At 44.6% G+C, this 25,621-nt stretch overlaps 1 protein-coding gene across 2 annotated transcripts in view; it reads left to right on the forward strand.

The window, feature by feature from the left end:
• The window catches only part of NCBP2L (nuclear cap binding protein subunit 2 like), a 53,709-nt gene extending 30,337 nt beyond the window's left edge, over positions 1–23,372 (forward strand). The window contains exon 3 of one of the 2 annotated variants that reach the window (XR_008557373.1): positions 22,760–22,839. Coding sequence is in view for 1 of the 2 variants with exons in the window: in XM_054722692.1 (XP_054578667.1) it covers positions 22,829–23,266 (438 nt within the window). In the remaining variant the exon portion in view is untranslated. Of the gene's footprint in view, positions 1–22,759 lie in introns of both variants that reach the window. The other variant, XM_054722692.1, reaches the window with a different exon arrangement.
• Positions 23,373–25,621: the final 2,249 nt, after the last annotated feature.

Genomic DNA, 25,621 nt, shown 5'->3' on the forward strand with positions numbered 1-25,621 from the left:
CCCTTCAGCTCCCTTCACAAGGCCAGGGCCCTTGCAATAGAGCAGTATATATTGCCATCTTGTGTTTAAACATTGAACATTTTCTGCTTGGGACATAGATATCTTTGGGAGAAGCCAGAGGTGCCTCCTAGTGGAATCCACAATGCATTGGTTCTGAGAGGAGGAGGAAAGGGAAGACAGATACTTTACACCAGTGGTTCCCAACCTTTTTTTTGGCCCTGCCCCACTTAAGCATATTTAAAATCCTGATGCCCTTCCCCCCATGACATATAATACTTATTATTTCCAAAAAGTGAACTCCTATTCACGTGGAGGAAGCCTAAAAGGCCATTAACTTGGTCTAAACAAGCTTCCAAAGAACATGGCATCCGTGAAAGAGAAAAATAAAAAACAAAAGGACAGTTGTATTGAGGAAGAAATCACTATGAAATTGTTTTAAAAATAACAATAATATGAAGTGATATGAAAAAATGGCAAATAAAGTTTCAGAACATATAATAGAGGACTAAAGTGCATAAATATGTCACAATATATATGTATATACTGTATAGAACCATAAGAAATGCAAAAAATTCACTGTTAATAACTCATTCTTGAATTGCCCCCCTTAAAAATCAAATTGTCCCCTCCTGTGGGGTGTGTGCCCCACGTTAGGAACCACTGCTTTACACTAAGAGGGCCCATGGTCAAGTGATACACCTGGACACCAATCTGGGCAGAGCCATCTTCTTTCTAGTGGCGCCACACTTGCCTGAGTCCTTGTAGATTGGACTTCCATAATTTGAAAGTCCCTCCATGTGCCACAAGCATCAGCCCTGTGATCAAGATAAAAGGGCAGCCAGTCACTCCTGTTCCCAACTGATCTTATGTGGGGTTTATAAGGCCCTGTGGTTGTTATATATCCCCACAGTTTCCAGAAATGGAGGGAGGGTAGTTCTCTCTGTGCTGTAGTGACCTGAAAATCAGAAACAAGCTTTACCTCTGGGTCTTGACAGGATCCCAAGATCAGAGATGAAAGAGGTATTTGGAGTTCACTGTCCAGACCACCAGAGCTAAGAATATAGTACCTGTGTTCTCACAGACTGCTGAGCATTCTTTGGTTTGATCTCTCAAAAGCCAATCTTTTATGTATGTTAATTTTCCCCTTTCTCTTTTTCAATGTATTTTCTTTTTAAATTATACATTAATTTTCCCCTTTCTTCTTTGTTATCTTTTTTTAATGTTCTTGGGTAAAAGCCAGAGGACATAGTTGAATATGAAATTTCATATGCATTGTGTAGACTTATAGCCTACTGAATTGTTTTTTAATTACAGTTTTTATGAATTTCCCTCTTGTTTATAATGATTTAATGTTAAACTTTATAACAAAATATATTAGCTCCATAAATGTTTATTTAAGTTGTGTTGTAAGAACTGCGGGAACTTTTTGTTCTTATATTTGCCTTAGCTCTCTTATCTTGATGAATAACCTTGGGATGAGGCCCTGGTTTTCTTCTTGGCATTTGGCACCATTAAACTCAAGATTTTGTCCCCTTGACATTTCTCTTGCAGTCCTTGCTCTCAAATAGTATTGTTAATAATTCAGTACAACTTTGCATACTTTATCCAGGTATTTGCATATAAAGGTGTGTGAAATGGCACTTTTATCAGTGCCATTTTCTTAATCTCAGGTGAGGGCCACTTTACTTTTTTCCCATAAAGATTAATAAATGATTACCATTTTAATGTTTTTTAAAAAATAGTAGTGGTAATAGTATAAGGCCCTGGTACTCAAGAATATCTAATTTTTAGATCTTTAAGTACTGATTTATTTTACTATCATTTGGTTTTCCATCCTCCTATTACAACTTTGATTTACTGTATTCAGAACTGACACATTTTTCTCTTGCTTAAATTCAAATACATCCCCCCCCCCCCCCCCCGTGGAAGGATTCCAACTAGAAGTGTTGAAATGGTTACTTCTAAGGAGGAAGTGGGATTAGGTGTTGGGGGAAAGAAGTGAAGGAGGTATATTTTCTAGGTTTTGTGAAAATATATGTATTTTTATTTTTAGAGGGAGGATGGGAGAAGAAAAGAGAGTGTGAGAGAGAAACATTGATATGATAGTGAAACATCTATCAACTGCCTCCTACATGCCCCACACCAGGGATTGAGCCTGCAACCCAGCATGTGCCCTGACCAGGAATTGAACTAGCAACCTTTCAGTGCACAGGACGATACCCAACCAACTGAGCCACATGAGCCAGGGCGGGACTTTCTAGTTTTATTATTTGCCAAAGAATTAGTATGTTTTGCTTGTATAAACTAAATATTTTTATTATAAAAGTAATACAGGATTATTTTTGGAAAATTGCTAATGCAGGATGTTATTATTATCCTCTGAATTTTTACGTCTTTATTCTAGACCAAACACCTTATAATATTGGTAACAATAGTTAACATGAGTGAACCTTTACTATATGCAAGGCACGATGCTAAGAGACTTTACAACTGTTTACCATTTCTTCCTCATAATAAGCCTATGAGTTGACCTTATTTTACAGCTTGTTTTATAGATATTAAAGAAGTCTCAAAATTCACTAACAATTCTGCCATTCAAAAGCAACTTTTATTTTAACCTCTCTCTTTGTAGAACTGTTTTATAGAAGTAATCTATTATTGCATTCTAATTTCTATAATGTTTTCTTCTAGAGCTCAGAGTCTGGTATTGGAGTATGTGTATATGTGTGTTATGAGATAAAAGTTGCGATAGAAAGAAGCACAGGGTGGTGATGGGAGGAATGCAGAGTGGGCATACCTACCCCAGATTATAAGGGCCTAGGAAGGCTTCCTGGAAGAGGTGATGCTTAAACTGAGCCTTGAAAAATGAATTGGGAAGACTGAGCCCATTTTCTAGTGCCTAGTAGGCATTCATCTAATGAGATAGTGGACATAAGACACTTAGTGCCTAACAGATAATAGGAACTCAATAAATGACAGATATTTATTGCCATTTTCAACAAATTTGAATGATATCTTGTGTTTGCTATGAGGAATAAATGTGATAATGTATGTAAAGTACTTAAGATAGTGTCTGACACATAAGTGTGCAGTAAATGGGGCAGTTGATAGTGTTGGTGGTGGTTTTATTATTTTTAGGTTCTATTGCACTGTGATGGAATATTTTGTCTCTGATTTTCTAGGTTGTCTGACTCTGCAGTTTGTCCTGTTACATTATTTCAGATATGATATCTTCAAGCATGCTTATATTGGAGCATTTCCTTATAACAGCCATTGACCCAACCATCACTACCACTGTTACTGACCATGTGGTGTACTCAAGTTGTAGTCTCCAAAAGTATATAGAAAATAGAGGAGCTGATGGTAGAAGAAATGAAGCAGAACCCTGGTTGCCTTAGAAAATACAGTTACAGTTTTTATGAATTCGCCTCTTGTTTATAATTATATTATAAATAATTATAAAACTATTTATAAATTGATAAATTTATTAATGGGATAGACTCCAGTTTTCAGATCAGTATAGCCCCTGTATTTCTAAGCTGAAGACAGCTAGTAGAAGTGAATCAAAAGTTTTTTCGATCTTTTTTGGCACTTTCATTGTCTGGATCACAGGGTATAGTGTATATAGACCACAAGTATGCTCCTTAGCCCAACCTCATCTCCCCATAAAAGCCAGCAGAAACTCTTTCCCCACTAGAAGTTGGCAGTCATCACCCCACCTCCCAGTTTCCCTAGCTAGTGCAACTCTACATTTTTTCAGAGCTTCATGGATATTTTAGTGGGCATTTTAAATTGGTGGGAATTAGACATTGCTAGCTTACTGCCCTATTAATCCAGAATTCCCCTGGATATAATTGATCTTCTCACTAAAGACTTCGGTAAGAAGGCACAAAAGTCCTTGGCTTTTCCATTGTCTTTTGTTACTAGGTTTTCACCCCTTTCCACCTTGGGGATCTTGTTTTGACCAGTCATCTCATTTTACTCAATACAGAAGTCCTCTTGCATTTTGTAAGGGAAAAAAACGCACAACACAAACCTGTGTTGTATTTTCCCAAAACCTTGATCTCCTCTGGAGAGAAGAAGGGTAAGGGCAGAGGGAAGCTGACTGAAATTGGGAGCTGAATGTCAGGGTGTGGGGGTGAGGAGGATTGGGGGGTGGGGACACTGCTTTCTGTTTTACTATATAAGCTTAGAATTCATGCAAATTATAGAGAGCAGGGCAGGAGGAAGGCAACCATCTTTTTTTTTTTCCCAATTTTTTTTATTAAGGTATTATATGTGTACATATTTTACCATTGCCACCCCCCACCCCACTCCCATATATGCCCTCACCCCCCAGAGTTTTGCATCCATTGGTTATGCTTATATGCATGCATACAAGTCCTTTGATTGATCTCTTATCTCCCCCACCTCTCCCTAACTTTCCCCCTGTAATTTGACAGTCTGTTTGATGCTTTACTGTCTCTGTATCTATCTTTTTGTTCAAGATTATAATGTTCTTTATTACCCATAAATGAGTGAGATCATGTGGTATTTTTCTTTCATTGACTGACTTATTTCACTTAACATAATGTTCTCCAATTCCATCCAGGTTGCTGCAAATGATGAGAATTCCTTCTTTTTTATGGCAGCATAGTATTCCATTGTGTAGATGTACCACAGTTTTCTGATCCAGTCATCTGCTGACGGGCACCTAGGCTGTTTCCAAATCTTAGCTATGGTGAATTGTGCTGCTATGAACATAGGGGTGCATATATCCTTTCTGATTGGTGTTTCTAGTTTCTTCGGATATATTCCCAGGAGTGGGATTACTGGGTCAAATGGGAGTTCCATTTTCAGTTTTTTGAGGAAACTCCATACTGTTCTCCACAGTGGCTGCACCAGTCTGCGTTCCCACCAGCAGTGCACGAGGGTTCCTTTTTCTCCGCATCCTTGCCAGCACTTGTCGTTTGTTGATTTGTTGATGATAGCCATTCTGACAGGTGTGAGATGGTACCGCATTGTTGTTTTGATTTGCATCTCTCGGATAATTAGTGACGTTGAGCATGTTTTCATGTGTCTCTTGGCCTTCCTTCTGTCTTCTTTTGAAAAGCTTCTATTTAGGTCTGTTGCCCATTTCTTTATTGGATCATTTATCTTCCTTTTATTAAGTTGTATAAGCTGCATGTAGATGTTGGAGATCAAACCTTTATCAGTGATGGGAAGGCAACCATCTTGCAGAGATCTCTTGTAGGTTTTGATATTGTTTGTAGATCCCAGATGATTAGGGGGTCCCTTACCAAATAAAATAAAAAAATGGTTTGTGTTGTTGTTGTTTAATATTACTTCCAGAGGTATCTCTCCCTTCTCATATTAACTTTTGAAATCTTGACACTGAGCACTCAGATTGATCTATTTGCCCTAATTTCTACTCCTTAGAGCATTCTTATTTACCTTTCTGTCACCTCTGGAATTCTGGACTTGGCTTATCTAGCGCTTTGTCACCACTCCAATATGTTGACATCAGGCAGCCTCCAACTTGTACACAGGGTGAGATCTCAAAGTTCATTATGAAGTCAATTGTTTGGAAGGTGACATGCATTTTTCCATAGGAGAAAAATTATTATAAATGGTTGTCATAGTTCCAGGCCAGCCCACAAAATATTCTCTTTTTTTTTTTATTGCTTTAATGTACTATAACTGTGGTTCATTTGCAATGAAAAAGTAGAAATCTTACTAATTCAGCAAAAAACAGAAGATGGGTCAATGGAGTAAGAAATGCTTTAGCTTCACTGTTGGCTGGCCCTGGAATCAAGGAGGCAGAATTGGATGAGGTAGATCAGACTTTCATGGAGGCTCTCAAGGAATTTCGTGGACTTTGGAAGGCTGGAGAGGGCTGTAGCACTAGTTCTTTATTTTTTCTGACTTTACTTCAAAATTGATGGCTTTCATTAATAATAACTACTATGTACTGAGCACTTACTGTGTGTCAGGCACTGTGCCGGGCAGTTGACATACCTGACTCGCATTTCATCATCACAACAGCACTTTGAGGTGAATACTATAATAACCTTTATTTTACAGATGAGGAGACTGAAGCTCAGAAAGTTAATGAGCGTGATGAAAGTTATATTCTGGTAGCACAATTGGAAACGGAGTCAGTGTTTTCCCACTTGCCAAACCCTTGCTTTACAATATGTACCCAGCCACCCTTTTCCTTATCTGAGTATAATGAGAACTATTCCTAGGACTATCAGCCATGATTAGAGTTATTATTTCACAAAGGAAACAAAGATCAGAGAAATCAAGAGCAGTAGAGAGAGGGAGAAAAGGAAGGAGGAACAAAAAGAGTTTTGCTAGGCAAAAGTTCAACTAAGAAACCAGGTACAGCAGGGCTTCTTAACTGTACTGTGCATACAAATCACCAGATGCTTGTAAAAATGCAAACTATTACTCAGCAGGTCTGGAGAGGAGCCTGATATTCTGCATTCTTAATAAGCTCCCAGGTGATGTTGGTCCTGTTGGTTCGTGGCTGATGTTTTGAATAGCAAGGCTATATGGTGCAAATAACAAATAGACAAAAATTTAAGTATCATTAATACCTCATTCCTAATTTAATCAAGATCAGCTGTTACACTAAATAGTCACCAAGTATTCTCTTTTCTCCTGTAGACTGTCCCCAGGCCATTGCCTCTGCGTTGGCTCTGCCTATCTGTTTCAACTTATGTTCAACTGCGCTTTTAAATATAGGTGTTAAAGGCATATGGGCATCTTCTACCACTCTGAGCTCTAAGCAGTCTCAATCAGGCATTACTAGTTTCTCTTGGCACAAACTAAATCTCTGGCCACCGGATTCCAGGTCTCAACAGCTGTTCTCAGCTCTCTCTACCACTAGGAATATTCTTATGACATATAACACTGCTGTCCTAGCTCTTTAAAAAAAAAAAAAAATTATATATATTGATTTCAGAAAGGAGGGGAGAGGGAGAGATGGAAATATCAATGAGGAGAGACTCATTGATTGGCTGCCTCCTGCACAACCCCCACAGGTGATCATGCCCACAACCCAGGCATGTGCCCTGACTGGGAATTGAATCGGTGACCTCTTGGTTCATAGGTTCAATGCTCAACCACTGTGCCAAGCCAGTTGGGCTCTTTTTAATTTCCTTTCTTAGAGCTACTGCCTTCATCTGGAGCAGGAAACAGCCTGGCATTTTAGAGACCAGATCCTTATTTTTTCTGCATAGTTGAAATAATACCAAGCATTAGTTTAAGGCAGCCATTGGCAGAGTCCTCCCAACCAATTCCAGAAGGCCAGTAAAAATTTTTTCCTGAAAGGTTATTTGCTTTATCTTGCTACCTTCTTTCCTTCCTCTCCTTAAGATTTTGATTGTGATCATTTTGAGCCATTTAAGCTTTTCTTCTATTTTTAGATTCTCTGACTCATTCTTCCCCAATAACAAGAGTCAGAGAGGGCCTTCTATTCTAGCCAAGCTCTACTTTTAAAAGTAGGAAATAGTTCTCACAGTGTCTATAAATCAACTTGATGATCTGTAGTCCACAATGACTCAATTGCTTTTCCATTTTCTCTCTCTCTGTGGCCTTTCTAACTCCCTTCACAGGTAAGTGTTCATCCAGCCTCCACTTGAATACACTAGATAGGTTCACATTTCGTCAGTGGATAAATAAAAAACTGTGCTGAAAAACACTTGCAATCTTCTTTTTGTAACTTCTATCCATTAATCTAATTTTTACCATATGGGGAAGAGATAACCCTTCAGATGTTTCATGACAGCTGTCATATCCTCTTTTAACCATCTCTTTGCTAGACCAATGCCCAATTCTTAATAAGTACTTGGTAGTTTCTTGAGCCTTATCTAGATGCACTATAGTTTGTAAATGTTCACTTTAAAATAAGGTCCTTAGAAATGGGCATACTGCTCCATGTGCAGTTTGATCAACCCTGAGTCCATTAAGACTGTTCCTTCCTGTGATCTTCTAATGCATTTTTACAATCATATTGGCTTAAAGAGTAAGTCAATTCTTCACATTTATCCAGCATGTACTTTGGGTCAGATACTTAATATTTACTAAGCAACCTCTCCAAAGGTTCAGTAATAGAGGTTTTCTTACCCCATGGGGCCAGGAGATGGTACAGCCACCTTCTTCCATCTACTGTCCTCCAGGTCTCTCACTTATTGAGGACCTCAGAACCTCACTTATAGTCTCTCCAACTCTGGCCACCATCCTGACTGATTTTAATGTCCTTGTAAATGACCCATCTACAAGCGTCATCCTTTCAATCCTTTTCATCTCCACACCGCTTCACCAACCTATTCCCATGTTTCACTTTATTCTCAGCAGATGACTTCACCTCTTATTTCATTATGCAAATCTAGGCCATCAGATGCTAACATTCATTTTCCTGCCCTCGCCCCACCCTGCCACAGAGCTGTGTCCCTACATGTCCTAACCTCCTTTCTCTTTATCTTGCATGGGTAGGCATAACTTCTGTTCAAGGCTAATTCATTTACTTATGTTTTGGAGCTCATTGTCTCCCACCTCCTTGGGGACCTTTCTTCATCAGTTATTCCATCTTTTATCTGTATCTTCAACCACTCTTTCATTTAGTATGCTCAACTTTCTCCAATTAAAAAAAGAAATAAACAAAACTCCTGGTTCTGTCCCTAACTGGTGTTCACCCTATTTGTTTTCTTCCATTATCAAGGAAGTTATTCAAAAGAGTAGTCTAGAGTCACTGTCTCCATTTCCTCAGACTCCCATTCAAAACTAAGCCCCACTCCACCCCAGTTTGGCTTTTCTGACACCAGAATACCACTGTTACTGCTCTTGTTAAGGAAGCCAATGACATCCTGATTGCCAATCCAACTAACAAATTTAAGTCTTTTTTTTTTTTGATGGATTACAATTGTTTCTCCTTTTTTCCCCACTTATCTCCCCACCACCCAGTTCCCACCCCCCCTCTGCCCTTACCTCCCCTCCCCCGCTGTCCTTATCCATAGGTGTATGATTTTTGTCCAGTCTCTTCCCATACTCCCCACACAGACACCCCTTTCCCGAGAATTATCAATCCACTCCCATTGTATGCCTCTGATTCTATTAAGTTCACCAGTTTATTCTGTTCCTCAGATTTTTAATTCACTTGACTTTTAGATTCACTTGTTGATAGATATGTATTTGTTGTTCATAATTTTTATCTTTCTTCTTCTTTCTCCTCTTTTTAAAGAATACCTTTCAGCATTTCATATAATGCTGGTTTGGTGGTGATGAACTCCTTTAGCTTTTTCTTATCTGTGAAGCTCTTTATCTGCCCTTCAATTCTGAATGATAACTTTGCTGGGTAGAGTAGTCTTGGTTGTAGGTTCCTGCTATTCATCACTTTGAATATTTCTTGCCACTCCCGTCTGGCCTGCATGGTTTCTGTTGAGAAATTAGCTGATAATCGTATGGGAGCTCCCTTGTAGGTAACTAACTGTTTTTCTCTTGCTGCTTGTAAGATTCTCTCTTTGTCTTTTGCTCTTGGCATTTTAATTATGATGTGTCTTGGTGTGGTCCTCTTTGGATTCCTTTTGTTTGGGGTTCTGTGCGCTTCCTGGACTCGTAAGTCTATTTCTTTCATCAGGTGGGGGAAGTTTTCGTTCATTATTTCTTCAAATAGGTTTTCAGCATCTTGCTCTCTCTCTTCTTCTGGTACCCCCATAATTCTGATGTTGGTTCGCTTGAAGTTGTCCCAGAGGCTTCTTACACTATCTTCAACTTTCTGAATTCTCTTCTCTTCATGCTTCTCTGGAAGAGTGTCCTTGGCCTCTTTGTATTCCAAATCTTTGAGTTGATTCTTGCAATCCTCTAGTCTGCTTTTGGGTCTCTGTATAATATTTTTTATCTCAGTCAGTGTATGTTTAATTTCTAGTTGGTCCTCATTGAATTTATCAGCCTTTTCCATGAAATTCTTGAAAAACCTTATAACCGTGGTTTTGAACTCTATGTCCAGTCGCTTGTTCTCCTCCATTTCTTTGGTTTGTGATCTGTTTCCTTGCCTTCTCATATTCTCTGCTTCCCTGAGTTGGTAGGGTAGCTTTGTGTACTAGGTGTCCTATTGGTTCAACGGGTCAGCCTCCCAGTTACTTGAGGTAGACACTCTTGGTGTACCCTTGTGTACTGTGTGTCCCCCAGCAGGAGCTACAGCAAGGGCTAGTTTTCTCCTCCTTTGCTTGGGCGGTTTTGGAGCAGTCTGACTGGAGCTGCAGTTGGTTAAGCTGCCACAGAACAGGCCATTTATATGCAAAAGCCGCTGTGTGGAGCCTAGGCGGGTTTGTAGAATGTGCTGGGCGGGGCCTCAGGGCGGGGCGGGGTCTCAAGGCGTCACTAGGCTGGGGCGTGGCCAACGGCGATGGCTGCCATCAGCCGTCTCTGCCTTTCCACGTTTCCAAGTCCCTGCGCCCCGCGCTCCAGTGCAGTAAACAATGATTGCTGGGCGCACCTCTGCAAAAAAGTCACTCTCACTTTCCAACCCGATGGCTGAGAGTCCAGCTTCTCCCCGTAGGTGCCTGGGTCCCCCGAGTGTCCCCAGAAACTGGATTTCAGAGTGATCAGGAGCTTGTCTCCCTGCGAGTTGAAGAAAAGCCGCGCACCCAGCCACCCGCCTCCGGCCCGATTCGCGTGCCTCCGTACCTCAGCTTTTCAGCGATTGTGCTCCGTTCTCTTAGTTGTAAATCTTCCACTCAGCCAGCTTTCCCGTGGTTCTGGGTGGTAGACGTTTTTGTCTTTTAGTTGTGTTTTTGAAATTGTTGTGTGAGGCAGCAGATTAGTTGTTTAACTATGCCGCCATCTTGGTTCCTCCCCCATATGACAAATTTAAGTCTTTATTTTACCGGACCTTTCTCCGCTGCATTTAACATAATTAATTACTCTTACTCTACTTCTATATTCATGCCTCTCTTGAAAGTGCCTACTCCTTGACTTTGGTGATGCTGCTCCCCTCCTGGTTCTTTTCCTTCCTCTCTGGTACTCCTTACTATGTTCCTTTGTAGATTTTCCTCTGATACCCCTTAAATGCTGGTCTTTCCCAGAATTTGTCTCATTCTATGCCTTTCCCCTAAATCGTCTTATCTATTTCCATGGTCTTATCTGTTGTTCTCTTGACTCCCTAATCTATATCTATATCCTCAGACTTCTCTTGTGAGCTCCAAACCTGAATACTCAATTGCAACTAAACACACGGGACATGGTATGTCTCACAGGTACTTCAAAAAGAAATTCAGCATGTAATAAATACATCTTTGTTATTCAATTCTTCCACTCCTCCTCTATCCACATCAAAATCTCCATTTTTGGTGACTCAGACCTCTATCCACAAAGTTGTCCAGGTCTGAAATTTGGGAGTCATCCTAGACTCTTTATTCAACCAGTCGCCCAGACCTGTTAAGTCTGTCTTCTTAGTATCTATATGATATGTCTTTTCTTTGTGTTCCTATAATACATTAGTTCAGACTCTTCATCATGTCTTTTTTTAAAAGCTTTTTAAATAGCTTCTTTTTTTCAGTTTTTTTTTATTTCAAGAAAAATGATCTTAAATATTATAAAGTTACATGCAATAAACATTAATATCTCAAGAAAAATGATTTCAAATATGATAGTGTTAATGCAATAAACACCAGTTATTCAAGAAAAATGATCTTGCATATAATAATATTAAATGCAATAAACATTAATATTTCAAGAATAAATGGATTTTAAGTATTATAGTACTACCAAAACTGTACTAACATAGTATGATATCACAAAAGTTATAGGAAATATTAAAAATCTGCAAATAACATGATTACTTCTATTATATTCTAGTATATTCCCCCCCCCCCCGGTTCTATTTTTGTTCATCAGTTTATGTTGTTCATTATATTCCACAAATGAGTGAGATCACATGATATTTATCTTTCTCCAACTGGCTTATTTCACTTAGCATGATGCTTTTAAAGTCTTTTTTTGTTGGATGTGAGTATTGCTACTCCAGCTTTTTTTTTCTTTTCCATTTGCATAGAATTTTTTTTTCCATCCCTTCACTTTCATCCTGTGTGTGTCTTTTGTTTTGAGGTGGGTCTCTTGTAGAAAGCATATACTTGGGTCATGTTTTTGTATCCATTCAGCTACCCTATACCTTTTGATTGGAGCATTTAATCCATTTACATTTAGGGTTATTATTGAGAGGTACTTATTTATAGCCATTTTAATTCTATATGGCTAGGTCTCTCTCTGTTTCTTCTTCCCAGCATTCCCTTACAGCAATCCCCTTTAGCATTTCTTGTAATGCTGGCTTGGTGGTGATGAACTCCTTTAGCCTTTTTTTTTTGTCTGGGAAGCTCTTTATTTGGCTGTCTATTTTTAATGATAGCCTTGCTGGATATAGTAATCTTGGTCTCAGATCCTTGCTTTTCATTACCTTAAGTACTCCATGCCATTCCCTTCTGGCCTGTAGAGTTTCTGATGAGAAATCAAGTGTCAGCCTTATGGGAACTCCTTTGTAGGTAACAGTTTTCTTTTCTCTTTCTGCCTTTAAGATTCTCTCTTTGTCTTTAATTTTTGGCATTTTAATTATGATGAGTCTTGGTGTGGGCCTGTTTGGGTTCTTCTTGTTTGGGGTTCTCTGTGCCTCCTAAACTTGTGTGACTTTTTCCTTTACCAGGTTAGGGAAGTTTTCTACCATTATTTCTTCAAACACATTCTTTATTCTTTTCTCCCTTTCTGCATGTTTCACATTGTCCCACAGCTCCCTTAAGCTGTCCTCCTGTTTTTTTTGTTTTGTTTTGTTTTGTTTTGTTTTTAATTTCTTTATTGATTAAGGTGTCACATATTTGTCCTCATCCCCCCATTCCCATCCCACCCCTCTCCCCACGCATGCCCCAATCCCCTGTTGAATTTAACCGTTGGATAGGCTTATATGCATGCATACAGGTCCTTTGGTTGAACTCTCCCCCTCCCCCCACCCTCCCCCTACCCTCCTCTATCCTCCCTCTGAGGCCCGATAGTCCGATCGATGCCTCCTTGCTTCTGGTTCTGTTCTTGTTCCTCAGTCTATGTTGTTCATCATTTCCCCTAGATGAGCGAGATCATATGTCACTAGATATATACTAATAAGAACTGAATGTGAGACGAGCAATAATAGTTATGCTGACAGGCAAATGAATCAATCTGTAGCGAGCTTCCCCCTGGACCAACAGTTCTTTTGAGACCCAATTTCAATGTCCAGTAGTTCCTTATGTGTACATGTCAGCACTGACCCCTCAGCTCTGGATGGTGGACAAATGGTGGTAATGGAGGTCCGACTCCCTCTGGTTTGGTCTCGGCCGAACCCAGGGGCACGGCATCACCCGGACTAAGGGGCACGTGGCCTCACCCATACCCAAGGGGCGCGTGGTCTCACCCGGGCCTGGGACCCAGCCTCACCCGGATGGATCCAGGGGCGCACGGCCCCACCTGGACCCAGGATCTGGCTTCACCCGTACCCAGGGACGCTTGGCCTCTCCCAGACCCAGGGGCACGTGGCCTCACCCGGGCTTAGTTGCACAAGGCCTCACCTGGTTCCAGGGACACATAGTCTCACCCGGATCCAGGGACGCTTGGCCTCTCCCAGACCCAGGGCCACTTGGGCTCACCCGGGCCTAGGTGCACGAGGCCTCACCCGGATCCTGGGACACATGGTCTCACCCGGACCCAGGGACGCTTGGCCTCTCCCAGACCCAGGGCCACTTGGGCTCACCCGGGCCTAGGTGCACGAGGCCTCATCCGGATCCAGGGACGCATGGTCTCACCCGGACCCAGGGACGCTTGGCCTCTCCCAGATCCAGGGGCACGTGGCCTCACCCGGGCCTAGGTGCACGAGGCCTCACCCGGATCCAGGGACACATGGTCTCACCCGGACCCAGGGACGCTTGGCCTCTTCCAGACCCAGGGCCACTTGGGCTCACCAGGGCCTAGGTGCACGAGGCCTCACCCGGATCCAGGGACACATGGTCTCACCCGGACCCAGGGACGCTTGGCCTCTCAGACCCCGGGACACGTGACCTCACCCATGCCTAGGTGCACAAGGTCTCACCCGGATCCAGGGACACACGGTCTCACCCGGACCCAGGGACGCCTGGCCTCCCCCAGACCCAGGGGCACGTGGCTTCACCCGGGCCTAGGCGCACGAGGCCTCACCCGGATCCAGGGACACACGGTCTCACCCGGACCCAGGGATGCCTGGCCTCCCCCAGACCCAGGGGCACGTGGCCTCACCCGGGCCTAGGCGCACGAGGCCTCACCCGGATCCAGGGACACACGGTCTCACCCGGACCCAGGGACGCCTGGCCTCCCCCAGACCCAGGGGCACGCGGCCCCACCCGGGCCTAGGTGCACGAGGCCCCACCCGGATCCAGGGACACACGGTCTCGCCCGGACCTAGGGGTGCGTGGCCTCTCTCAGACCCAGGGGCACGCGGCCTCACCCGGACCTAGGTGCACGAAGCCACCCGGACCCAGGGGCGCGTTACCTCTCTCAGACCCCTGGTCGCGTGGTCTCACCCGCATCCAGGGGCTCACGGCCTCACCCGTACTCGGGACCCAGCCTTACCCGGATCCAGGGGCCCACGGCCTCACCCGGACCCAGGGTTCAGATTCGCCCGGACCCAGGGGCACATGGCCTCACCCGAACCCGGAGTCCAGCTTCACCTGGACCCAGGGGCGCGTGGCCTCACCCAAACCCAGGGGCGTGAGGCCTCACCTAGACCCAGAGGCGTGTGACCACACCTGAGCCCAGAGGCTCGCAGGCTCGCCTGGACTCGGGTCTCAGCGGGGTTTCGTCTTCTTGATCCCAATTCCTGTTGGTCAATTCCCTCTCAGCAATTCCTTCGGTCATTTTCTCAGAGCTCCAGGGCGGCTGCCGCAGAACTCGTTGGGCGGCGGGCTCGGCAAGGCTCCGGTGTGCCCGGTGCCCGGCGGTGGGCTGGTCCGGTGTCGCTGCGTCGGCCCTTGGGTCTGCAACGGTGGCCAGTCGCTGAGCGTGCGCACCTGGCCACTTCGGGGCATTGAGATTCTTGAAGGACTTGGAGGTCAGCAAGCACGGAGTCTCCCACCCCATGTCTCCCAGGGGCTCGTCTGTCCGTGCTCGGCAGCGAGTAGAGCCGTCCCCTCAGCCGGAGACCGCCGGGGGAACTGCGCCGAGCACGTTCCAGGCCACCATTGTGTCGCCTGAGCCATAGTTCTTAAAGTGTGGACTTTGGGTCACCGGCATCAGCATCATCCTGCGTACCCCTCTCTTTTATTCTAGTTGTAGAGCATCTGCTCAGCCAGCCCCCGGTCTTTCTGGCTGGTGTCTGCTCTGCTCTCCCGTCGTAGTCTCAATATTGTTGTGGTAGGCAACGATCAGGCTGCCGCCCTATGTCTCCATCTTGGTCCTCCTTTGTACAGTTAAGTCTTGATTGTTGTGGTGTCACTGGGAGGAATTGTCCTCCAGGCCAATTGGCCGTGAGGACCCTCTTTGTCTATATAGGAAGAGTTGCTGTGCAGGAGACATGTTTATGGGCCGGGTCTTGATGCAGCAATGCCTTGGCGCTCACTGAGTCTGCCTCTAGAATGCCTCCCTTATGCAAGTGATTGAAATCTGGTGTCATCTCCCACCAACCACTAGATGCCCTCGTTTCTGGGTCTCCAATGTAGTGTGGGTCAGCCACTACCTGAGGCACTCAGCATGAAAAAGCTTCTGGTCAGCTTGACTGGGGCGGAGCTACAGGGTGGAGCCTACAACCTTGGCTTCCTGTCAGCCCCGCCCTATGAGGCTCCTGTGTCTGTGTCCCTCTGTATTCCTTGCAAACACCTCTGAGAGAAATGCGCCCTGGAGTTTCGCCCACTGCCAAACAGTCCAGTCCCTCCCCTAATGAATCTGGACTCCCAGATTCTCGCCTGGAACTGGGTTTCAGTGTAGTTGGAACTGGGTCTCAGCGCAGTCTGGCGTCCCTGTCTCCTTCCCAGCAGGGCCACTCAGTGGCGCAGGCAAAAGTCCGTCCTCTGCGCGCCTTCCAGTGCGCGCGTCTGGAGCCGCCGCTTCTCTGTGCCTCCGCCACCACAGCCCAAATTCATTCCCCCAGCGTGCGCCTGGCTTCCCAGGGTTTCGCCCGGAACTGGGGTTCAGTGCAGTCGGAACTGGGGTTCAGCACGGTCCTGAGCTTATGTCTCCTTCCCGCTAGGGCAGTTCAGTGGCGCAGGCAACAGTCCGTCCTTTGCGCCCCTTCCCGTGCGCGCCTCTGGAGCTCTGCCTTCCCCCGCTCCTCTGTGCCTGCGCCCCACAGCCCAGATTCATTCCCCCAGCCTGCGCCTGGCTTCCCAGGGTTTCACCCGGAACTGGGGTTCAGTGCAGTCGGAGCCGGCGCTTAGCACACTCTGGAGCCTTTATCTCCTTCCTGCCAGTGAACGCCGGCCAGGCCGTCAGCCGCCCCTTCCTCTCCGGCTCCATCCTCCACGCAGGAGCGCGTGCTCGTGTCTCCGCCAGTTTCTCCATACCTCAGGCTTTTACGGCTCCCCTGATTGTCCCCGTGGCCTTCTCCTTCCCCCCAGCTGTGGGCATTTCAGTCCGCCAGCTCTCCTGTGGTTCTGGACGATGTCCGTTCTGACCTCTAGTTGTATTTTTGAAATTGTTGTTTCCGGCTGCAGGTTAGGTGTTTCACCTATGCCGCCATCTTGGTTTTCCCCCTCCTGTTTTTTAATTATTTTTTTCTTTTTGTTTCTCTAATTGAGTGATATTTTAAACTCTGTCTTCTAATTCACTGATTAGATCCTCAGCTTCCCCTAATCTGCTGTGTATTCCTTCCAATGTGTTCTTGATTTGTGTATGTCATTCTTTATCTCAGATTGTTCTTTTTTCATAGTTCCTATATCTTTTTTCATACTGTTGAGCATTTTTAACATCATTACTCTGAACTCTGTTTCAGATAAATTTCTTATCTCTGCTTCATTTTTCTCCTGGATAATTCACTAGTTCTTTCATTTGGGGGTTGTTTCTTTGTTTCCTCATTTTGATTGTCTGTTTGGGTTTGTGACTATGTTTTAGGTATATCCTCTATACCTCTCAATCTCTAGTGCAGGACAGTGTTAAAGGCTGTTTCTGACTAATTGGATCAGGCTAAGACTCAAAGCCTCCAGAGACCACCTCTGTCTACAGACTAATAGGATTCCGACTTGAATTGCCCCCAGGCAATTATCCTCAGGTGTGGTGAGAGTTTTTTCAACAGGGTGGGGCAGTTGCTTCTGCCTGGAGGCTAATTGTTACTTTTAATCTCTTAAGTGGCCTCAGGGCAAGGTGTTTTCCAATAGGGTGTGTCGACTGTCTTCCCTCCAGGCAAGGCAGATGTCTGTGTGGGAAAGATGTCCTCTGCTGTGTGAGGGAATGACTCAGCCCAAGAAACTTGGGGTGTCTGCCTTCTGAGCTCTATCCCCCGAGTCCCCAGTCCTGGGTTCTGCTCTCACAGCTCCAGTCCACATCATCCTCCCTCTGCCAGAGCACAAAGTGGGTGGCTCCACAGGGAATTTTTGTGCATTGGTCCTTTAAGAGTGTGCCTGAACTTCCAGCTGCCACTCCCTGGCAGACAGCACCCCACTGCTTTTCACAGCTAGATGTTATGTAGGTACCCTCCTCAGTTTGCTGTTCTCTGCTGGGGAGCCTAGCTTCGGAATTAGAACCCAGAGTTCTCAGTGGCACCCCCACAGCTGAGATATCTCTTCGGGACTTCAGTTGCTGTCTGCAGGTGCCTGGCCAGCCCTTTCCCACCTCCACCCTCCTACCAGTCTCTATGTGGTCTCCACCTTTGGTCCTTGGGTATCAGGGTTCTCTCCTGTGAGTTTTCCATTGATTATTCAGGAAGCCTTTCTGTATTTCAGTTGTAATTCCAGCTTGTTCCTGGAAGCATGTCCATGCAGCATCCTCCTACTCTGCCACCATTTTAAATCTCTCTTTAAATAGCATATATATATATATATATATATATATATATATATATATATACACACACACACACACACATATATATATATATATATATATATATATACACACACACACACACACACACACACACACACACACACACACATATATATATATTTCAGAGAGGAAGGGAGAGGGAGAGAGAGAAACATCAATGATGAGAGAGAATCATTGATTGGCTGCCTCCTGCATGCTCTTCGCTGGGGATCTAGCCCACAACCTGGGCATATGCTTTTGACTGAAATCAAACCTGGGACCCTTCAGTCCTGCAGGCTGACACTCTATCCACTGAGCAAAACTGGCTAAGGCTAAATAGCTTCTTAAGTGGTCTCCCTGCCTCTAGACCTACTCCCTTTTAATTTGTTCTTTGCAATTGTGCTAGAATTTTTCTGTAATGCAAATCAGATCACATTACTCCTATACTGTAAGCACTATCTCCCTACTGCTTACTGGTAGAGTCCAAGCTTCTCCACATGCCTTACAAGGGCCTTTCAGAACCTGGCCCTGCTTACCCTTCAGGCCTATTATCTTTTCCTCATCCTCTTACCTAAATAATATCAAACTGAACACACCCCATCAAGCCTCCATACCTTTGTACACACTGTCCTCTCTGCCTAGAATGAGCCCTTGTCTTCTAACCAAACCTTTATTCAGCTTTAAAACTTAGACTTAGAGTAGGTATTGAAATCAGTATGGTTAAGCACTTTGCCCAGGGTCACATTGCAAGTAAGTGGTGAAGCTTAAATTTGAACTGATGTCTTTTGACTTCAAAATTCATCCTTGATTCCTAACATTACACTGATTAAAGAGGGCCTTTCCACTGTTTGACTAATGGGCAAGGGGTATTCCAGGGGTATCCAAGTGCTCATTTTCCCTGAAGGCAACCCATTCTAGGTTTGGGCTGCTTTGACCAGTTTAAAAGCTATTGTTAGTAGTAAGCCAAATTATAAAGGAGCTGAACAAGACACAACTAAGAATAAAACATTTTGGCTCACTGCTAGAACTTCCTTTATAGTTTGACACCAAATCATTTGTTGTTCTGGTTAGTTCTAAACTCATCTCAACACACAGCTGAAACATACACTCTATATTTTGCCAACTCATCTATAAGGAAATTATGGGGAATGTTATACAACACCTGAATTAAATGAAATCCACTATAGCTATCACATTCTCTGATCTGCCAATCTAGTAAGTATGGGAAGGATATTTATTTTTTAATGGGGCAATTTGTCAATGATTCAAAAATATGAGTTTCCAGTGGCAGACTTTCAGACATCATTTACAGGCTGTCAGCAAGATTATTTTTGGGTACTGGGCTTCCCACTGCCCTTCAAGTGACATCTAAATAGGAAGGGTCCTCCATTTCATTGCTATGAATTGTACAGCACTATTGTTTGCACCTGGTTTTATTTAGGCTTCCATTTCAGTTTTCTATGCTTTTATTTTTCTTTGACTACATTCTTCCCTTGCACATGTTTTCTCTGTCTGGTTCCGACAGAGGGGCTGAGGTGCAAAATTCTGGTTCCTTAAATTTCTACATCCTCTCTCTCTCTCTCTCTCTTCTCTCTCTCTCTCTCTTCTCTCTCTCTCTCTCTCTCTCTGTGTGTGTGTGTGTGTGTGTGTGTGTGTGTGTGTTTTGAGAATCAGTGCATGCAGCCCCTCCCTGGAAATATTCTCTGATTTCCCCAAGCTGAGTCATTGCTTCTCCTCCTGTAAGATATAGTAGAAAATGCACACAGTGTACACCATGAAGTAGATCCCCAGAAAAATGTGAGTTCCCTTCTCCCCTTATACCATGCTTTCTGAAAATTTTACTTCCACTGTGTCTTTTTAATTTATATGCTCATAGTATAGTGCCTGACAAATAAAAAGGGCTCATTAAATGTTTAAGAGAAATCTTCAAGTGTGGTCCTTGGACAACTTGCATCTGGAGCACCAAGGGGTTCAGGTTAAAATTTAAATGTAAGTTCTTTGGTTTTGCTCTAAATCTACTGAGTTAGAATCTCTTAAGGGTGATCTGAAAGAATATGCTTTTTTTTTTTCTGGTTCTGCAGATTTTCTCTTCACACTAAAATTTGGGAATCATTACAAAATAGGGGGGTGGGGACTAATGCCAATTTTTGAAAAGTGTAGCTAAAACCAATTGAATTATTTTTAATGCCTCTGACCATAGTAGGAACATTTAGTGAAGAAAGAAAACGGCATTAGTAAAAATTCTCTGGGAAGGTTTTTAAAAACAGGCTTGGAATATTCAAGTAATTAAATAAGAGTAATTCTAAAGTCTAATATGACAAGTGGAATTATTGTTAATAAAATTTAATCTTAATTTAGATCAAAATTATGATACTAGAGAGTTTTCATTTTTATAGAGCTACTAGGGGCCCAGTGCATGAATTCGTGCACCTTGAAAGGGACTGTGGACTGCGAGCCTGCGGTGGGCACAAGGGTGGGTCTCGGCCCATCCTCTGTGCCCCCGCCTGGCCCCTCCTGCTACAGCCCCCGGTCCCCTGTCTGCTGGCAGCCCCGCTCCCACCATTGCTGCTCCCACACGCTGACAGTGCAGAATGATTGGGACTGGCACCAGCAGCAGGTGCGAGCAGGGCTGGCGCCCTCAGTGGGGGCGAGCAGTGGCTGCTGCCCCAGTGGCCCCTCAGGAGAAGGGGGAGGTGGAAAAGCCCTGAGGGGCCATCAGGGCCGGCAGGGGGTGCAAGCAGGGCTGGCGCCAGCAACAGGTGTGAATTCTGGGAAGGACCGTGGTGCGCAGGAGCAAAGAATTTTCAGTAACCACCAGAGGCTTGCCCTGATGACAGCAACTGGCATACCACCTTGGTGTAGCTGCTCCACCATCCTGCTGCGGCCAATGCCCACCATGTTCCGTGCTCTGCCGCCTGCTGCCAATGCTCACCATGTTCTGCGCGCACCCCCTGTTGGTCAGCACATGACTTGTTGTTTGGTTGTTTAGTTGTTCTACCATTCGATCTATTTGCATACTACCTTTTATTATATAGGACTAGAGGCCCGGTGCACAAAATTTGTGCACGGGGGTGTGTGTCCCTCAGCCCAGCCTGCACCCTCTCCAATCTGGGACCCCCTTGAGGGATGTCCAAATGCCCGTTTAAGCCCAATCCAGGTAGGATCGGGCCTAAACAGGCAGTCGGACATCCCTCTCACCATCCAGGACTACTGGCTCCCAACTGCTCGCCTGTCTGCCTTCCTGATTGCCTGCCTGCCAGCCTGATCACCCCATAACCACTCCCCTGCCAGCCTGATTGATGAATAACTGCTCCCCTGCCAGCCTGTTTGCCCCTAACTGCCCTCCCCTGCCAGCCTGGTCACCCCTAACTGTCCTCCCCTGCAGGCCTGGTCCCTCCCAACTGCTCTCCCCTGCAGGCCTGGGTCCCCCCCAACTGTCCTTCCCTGAAAGCCCGGTCACCCCCAACTTCCCTCCTCTGCTGGCCTGGTCACCCCCAACTGCCCTCCCTTGCAGGCCTGGTCCCTCCCAACTGCCCTCTCCTGCTTACCTGATCACCCACAACTGCCCTCCCTTGCAGACCTGGTCCCTCCCAACTGCCCTCCCCTGCTGGCCATCTTGTGGTGGCCATCTTGTGTCCACATGGGGGCAGTCATATTTGACCACATGGGGGCAGCCATTTTGTGTGTTGGAATGACAGTCAATTTGCATATTATTCTTTTATTAGATAGGATTAGATAGGATAGAGGCCTGGTGCACTGGTGGGGGCCAGCTGGTTTGCCCTGAAAGGTGTCCCACAGATCAGGGTGGGGGTTCCCTTGGCGTATGGGGCGACCTGGGCAAGGGGCTTATGGTGGTTTGCAGGCTGGCCACACCCCCTGGCGACCCAACCGGAAGCCCAGATATCTGGGATTTATTTATCTTCTATAATTGAAACTTTGTAGCCTTCAGCAGAGGCCAAGGCATGTCAGAACTATGGAAACTTGGCTTCCTCCATTGCCAGGGGCAACTCAAGCCTCCTGCTCTCTCCAGCTCCATGGCTTCCACCATTTTTGTTGGGATTTATTTATCTTCTATAATTGAAACTTTGTAGCCTTAAGCAGAGGCCGAGGCAGGCCAGGGCAGGCAGAAAGCTTGGCTTCTTCCATTGCCGGGGAAACCCAATCCTCCTGCTCTCTCCGTGGCTGCAGCCATCTTGGTTGGGTTAATTTGCATACTCACTCCTGATTGGCTGGTGGGCATGGCTTGTGGGTGTAGCAGAGGTACGGTCAATTTGCATATTACTCTTTTATTAGATAGGATTGGTATACTTGGCTATATATACACATATGGACAGTATATTATAAACTTGAATCACATATTTACTTTAAATTATGAGAGAGTATATCACAACTGTATTTGTACTTTGACCCTGATTATACATGTGACCCATCTGATGTCTAGTTCTTGATTAGAAATAATAGTAGTACTCATTACCCATGAAAATTTGATCAATTTTTATTGTTATTAAATATATTATTTGGTAATAGATTAGGTATGTAAGATCTGAGTCAACCAAAGACAGCATAACTTACCTTTCAGGAAGACTTGCAAAGTCAGATTTTATGGCCATGTTCTTGGGACCTGGCACTTTGCATTCGGGGTTTGCCTTGACATGATTCTCTTGGTCAAGAGCTGAGGTGTGTATGCATCTTGGCACAAATCTATTAAGTATCCATAGGTATTTATTTCTTCTTCCCTCCTTGTAACTTTAGTCTTTTAAAAAATTAAATTTAGGGTTTTGTTGGTGTCACTGCTGCCAAGTTGGATCACGACCTGCTGTCCTCACAGGGCTTGCTGAGCACCATGTCCAAAGACCTGAAGATTCTGTGCAGCGACTTCTACCTGGAGCTGAGCAAGGACCGGAGCCAGCATTTCAGTGCTGATAACAGAGAGCATGAAAAATTACTGAAGGAAAGCTGCACTCTATATGTGGGGAATCTTTCCATTTATACATCCGAGGAGCAAATATTTGAGCTCTTTAGTAGATGTGGTGATATCAGAAATGTATTTATGGGCTTGGATAAGTTAAAGAAAACACCATGTGGTTTCTGTTTTGTAGAATACTACAACAGAGCTGATGCTGAAAATGCCATACGGTTCCTAAATGGGACCATCTTAGATGACCATATCATCCACACAGAGTGGGATGTAGGCTTTAGAGAGGGCAAACAGTATGAGTGTTATGAAGACTTCAATGCTGGTAGAGGAGACTTTGTAAAAGAAGCTCAGGCCCATGATTAGAGAGAAACTCCCTAGTGAAAAACTTGCAGCTCTCACAAAAATTTTTAATTACTTTTTCTTCTCATCAAAAACCCTTTTGATGTATTTTCTCTCTAAAAAGTTAATAAATGGCATAAACACAAACATTCTTTTGTTCTTGTAATTTTGAAGTTGGCTGTCAGATTACTAGTTTGACCATCAGGTTGTCAAAAGTAAAATGTTATTCAGGAGTTAAATTAGGTATGTAAGATCTGAGTCAACCAAAGCACAAATTCACTTCCAGAAAGACGTCAGTTGGATTTAATGACCATGTTCCCAGGACCCGAAAATGATAATTTTTTAGAGCTTGCATAAAATAAAGGCAAATAAACAGAAATTTAAAAATATATATCAAAGGAATACAAGCACATTACTTATAAACATAAACAATTTCAGGAGAGTTTGTAATGAAAGCCAAAATCTTCCTGCCCCACCTGTTTCTACCCTAGACTTATTCCCTGGGCAATAACTTAATTTTTTTTAGCAGTATTTTTTTCTTTCTTCTTAGTTTCCTCTAAATTTCTAAATAACATGACTTTCTGTACTATTTATTTTCATTTTAAATATCAAGTATTGACTTCCTACTTTCACAGGTAAGGATTTAGCTCATTTACACCCACATTGGCACATCTCTCCTTCATAATGTAGTTTATAATACTTTACTTACTTTGTCTATTGTTATGTAACATAGTTTAGGTTAGGTTACCATAGCAAACAACCCCCAAAGCCTTAATTGCTTAAAATCACTAAAGTCTGTTCTTCACATTGTCAATTGCTTGGGGGCTCTGCTCCATGCCATGATGATCTTCCTTCTGGGGTCCAGAAAGCATAGCCACTATCATTAGTATAAATAAGTTATTGTAATTCCCTTTCTTCTGCTGGTGATTGGTTTAGGAATCCAGGCTTACGCCAATTGGAGGTTGATAATCCCATGATGATTAGTTATTAATAAGTTCAAGGTGGACAATGGCCAGTGGGGACCCAGCAAGACTGGAATGAAGGATTTATATTTTATCCTTGAAGTAGAGGTTGTCTCCTTCCACTGCATGTTACTAAGTATGTATATAGCAATTGCTATAAGCAGCCTTCTTACAACCAGAGAAACCAGCCCTAGGATGAATTGGACACTTTAGAATGGTGAAAAAAGAGACCAAAGAAACTGTGTCTTTCACAAAATTATCTAGTTGCTGAATCAACTAAACTTACAGTACACACTGTGTCTCAATGTCATATTATGTAAGACTAGAGGTCCAGCACACAAAATTTGTGCACGGGTACAGTCCCTAGGCCTGGCCTGCGATCAGAGCCATCTTCCCCGGCTGCCAGCAGCTGGCCCCACTCCCCGCCACCACCCACCCCCTGTTCCCCCTTCGCCATCTTGCACCCGAGGTGGGCCTGGCCCAAGATATACTTCAAGCCTGTATAGGAGGCTGTGATCTGGAGGTGCTTTTGTGTGCAATTTCTTTCAGGTAAGGGATGGGGTGTGGGCCCAATGCCCAAGAGAGTTCCAAGAGGCAGTGGTGCTATCAGGGTCATTCTGGTCACGCCTCAACATTCACTGCGTTTATTCGCTGGAGGATTCTACTTGCAGGGTCCTGGGGCACAACAACCCATCCCACAAAGAGGTCCCATTAGATTTCAGGTCACATCACCACTGAGGAGGGTAAGATCAGATGCTTTAAGCAGAGAACACAGAATTCTGAACAGGGTTAGAATTCAGCAGTATCAGGAGACAGGTTTCTCAACAACCCACCTAACCAACTCCTGCTACCTTGCTGATGGAGTCTCCCTCCCCCTCAGGGAGCAGGTGGGGAGGAGTGAGGAGCAACTGTCTGCAGCTGTGGGCAGGCTTGTGTCTCAGCTGTGGGAAAGAATGCCAGCTGGCTGGGGCAAGGACCGAGAGGTTGGCTGTTTCCACCTGCTCACCAGCCCCGCCCTGCACCACCACCCCACCCCTGTTTGTCATCCTGCAATCGAAGCCTGCAGGCTGGGGGGAAGGGACTGAAAGGTTGGCCTACAGGCCCCAGTCAGGCAATCAGGGCCTGTGGGCTGGGGACAGCTCCTGCGTTGAGCATCTGCCCCCCTGGTGGTCAGTGCATGTCATAGTGACCTGTTGTTCTGCTGTTCAGTCGATTTGCATATTACCCTTTTGTTATCTATACTAATAAAAGAGTAATATGCTAATTAGACTGGAAGACCTACAGGAGACCTTCCAGACAAAGCCAGGGGCATGGCTGGCCTGCAAACTGCCCCTAAACAGCCCTCAGCCCCTAACCCAGGCCGGCCATGCCCCCCAGCGGAGAACCTCACCCTATGGGGGCGTGGCCAGTCGGAAAA

Source organism: Eptesicus fuscus, chromosome 1 (genome assembly GCF_027574615.1).
Source record: "Eptesicus fuscus isolate TK198812 chromosome 1, DD_ASM_mEF_20220401, whole genome shotgun sequence".
Classification (NCBI taxonomy): domain Eukaryota; kingdom Metazoa; phylum Chordata; class Mammalia; order Chiroptera; family Vespertilionidae; genus Eptesicus; species Eptesicus fuscus.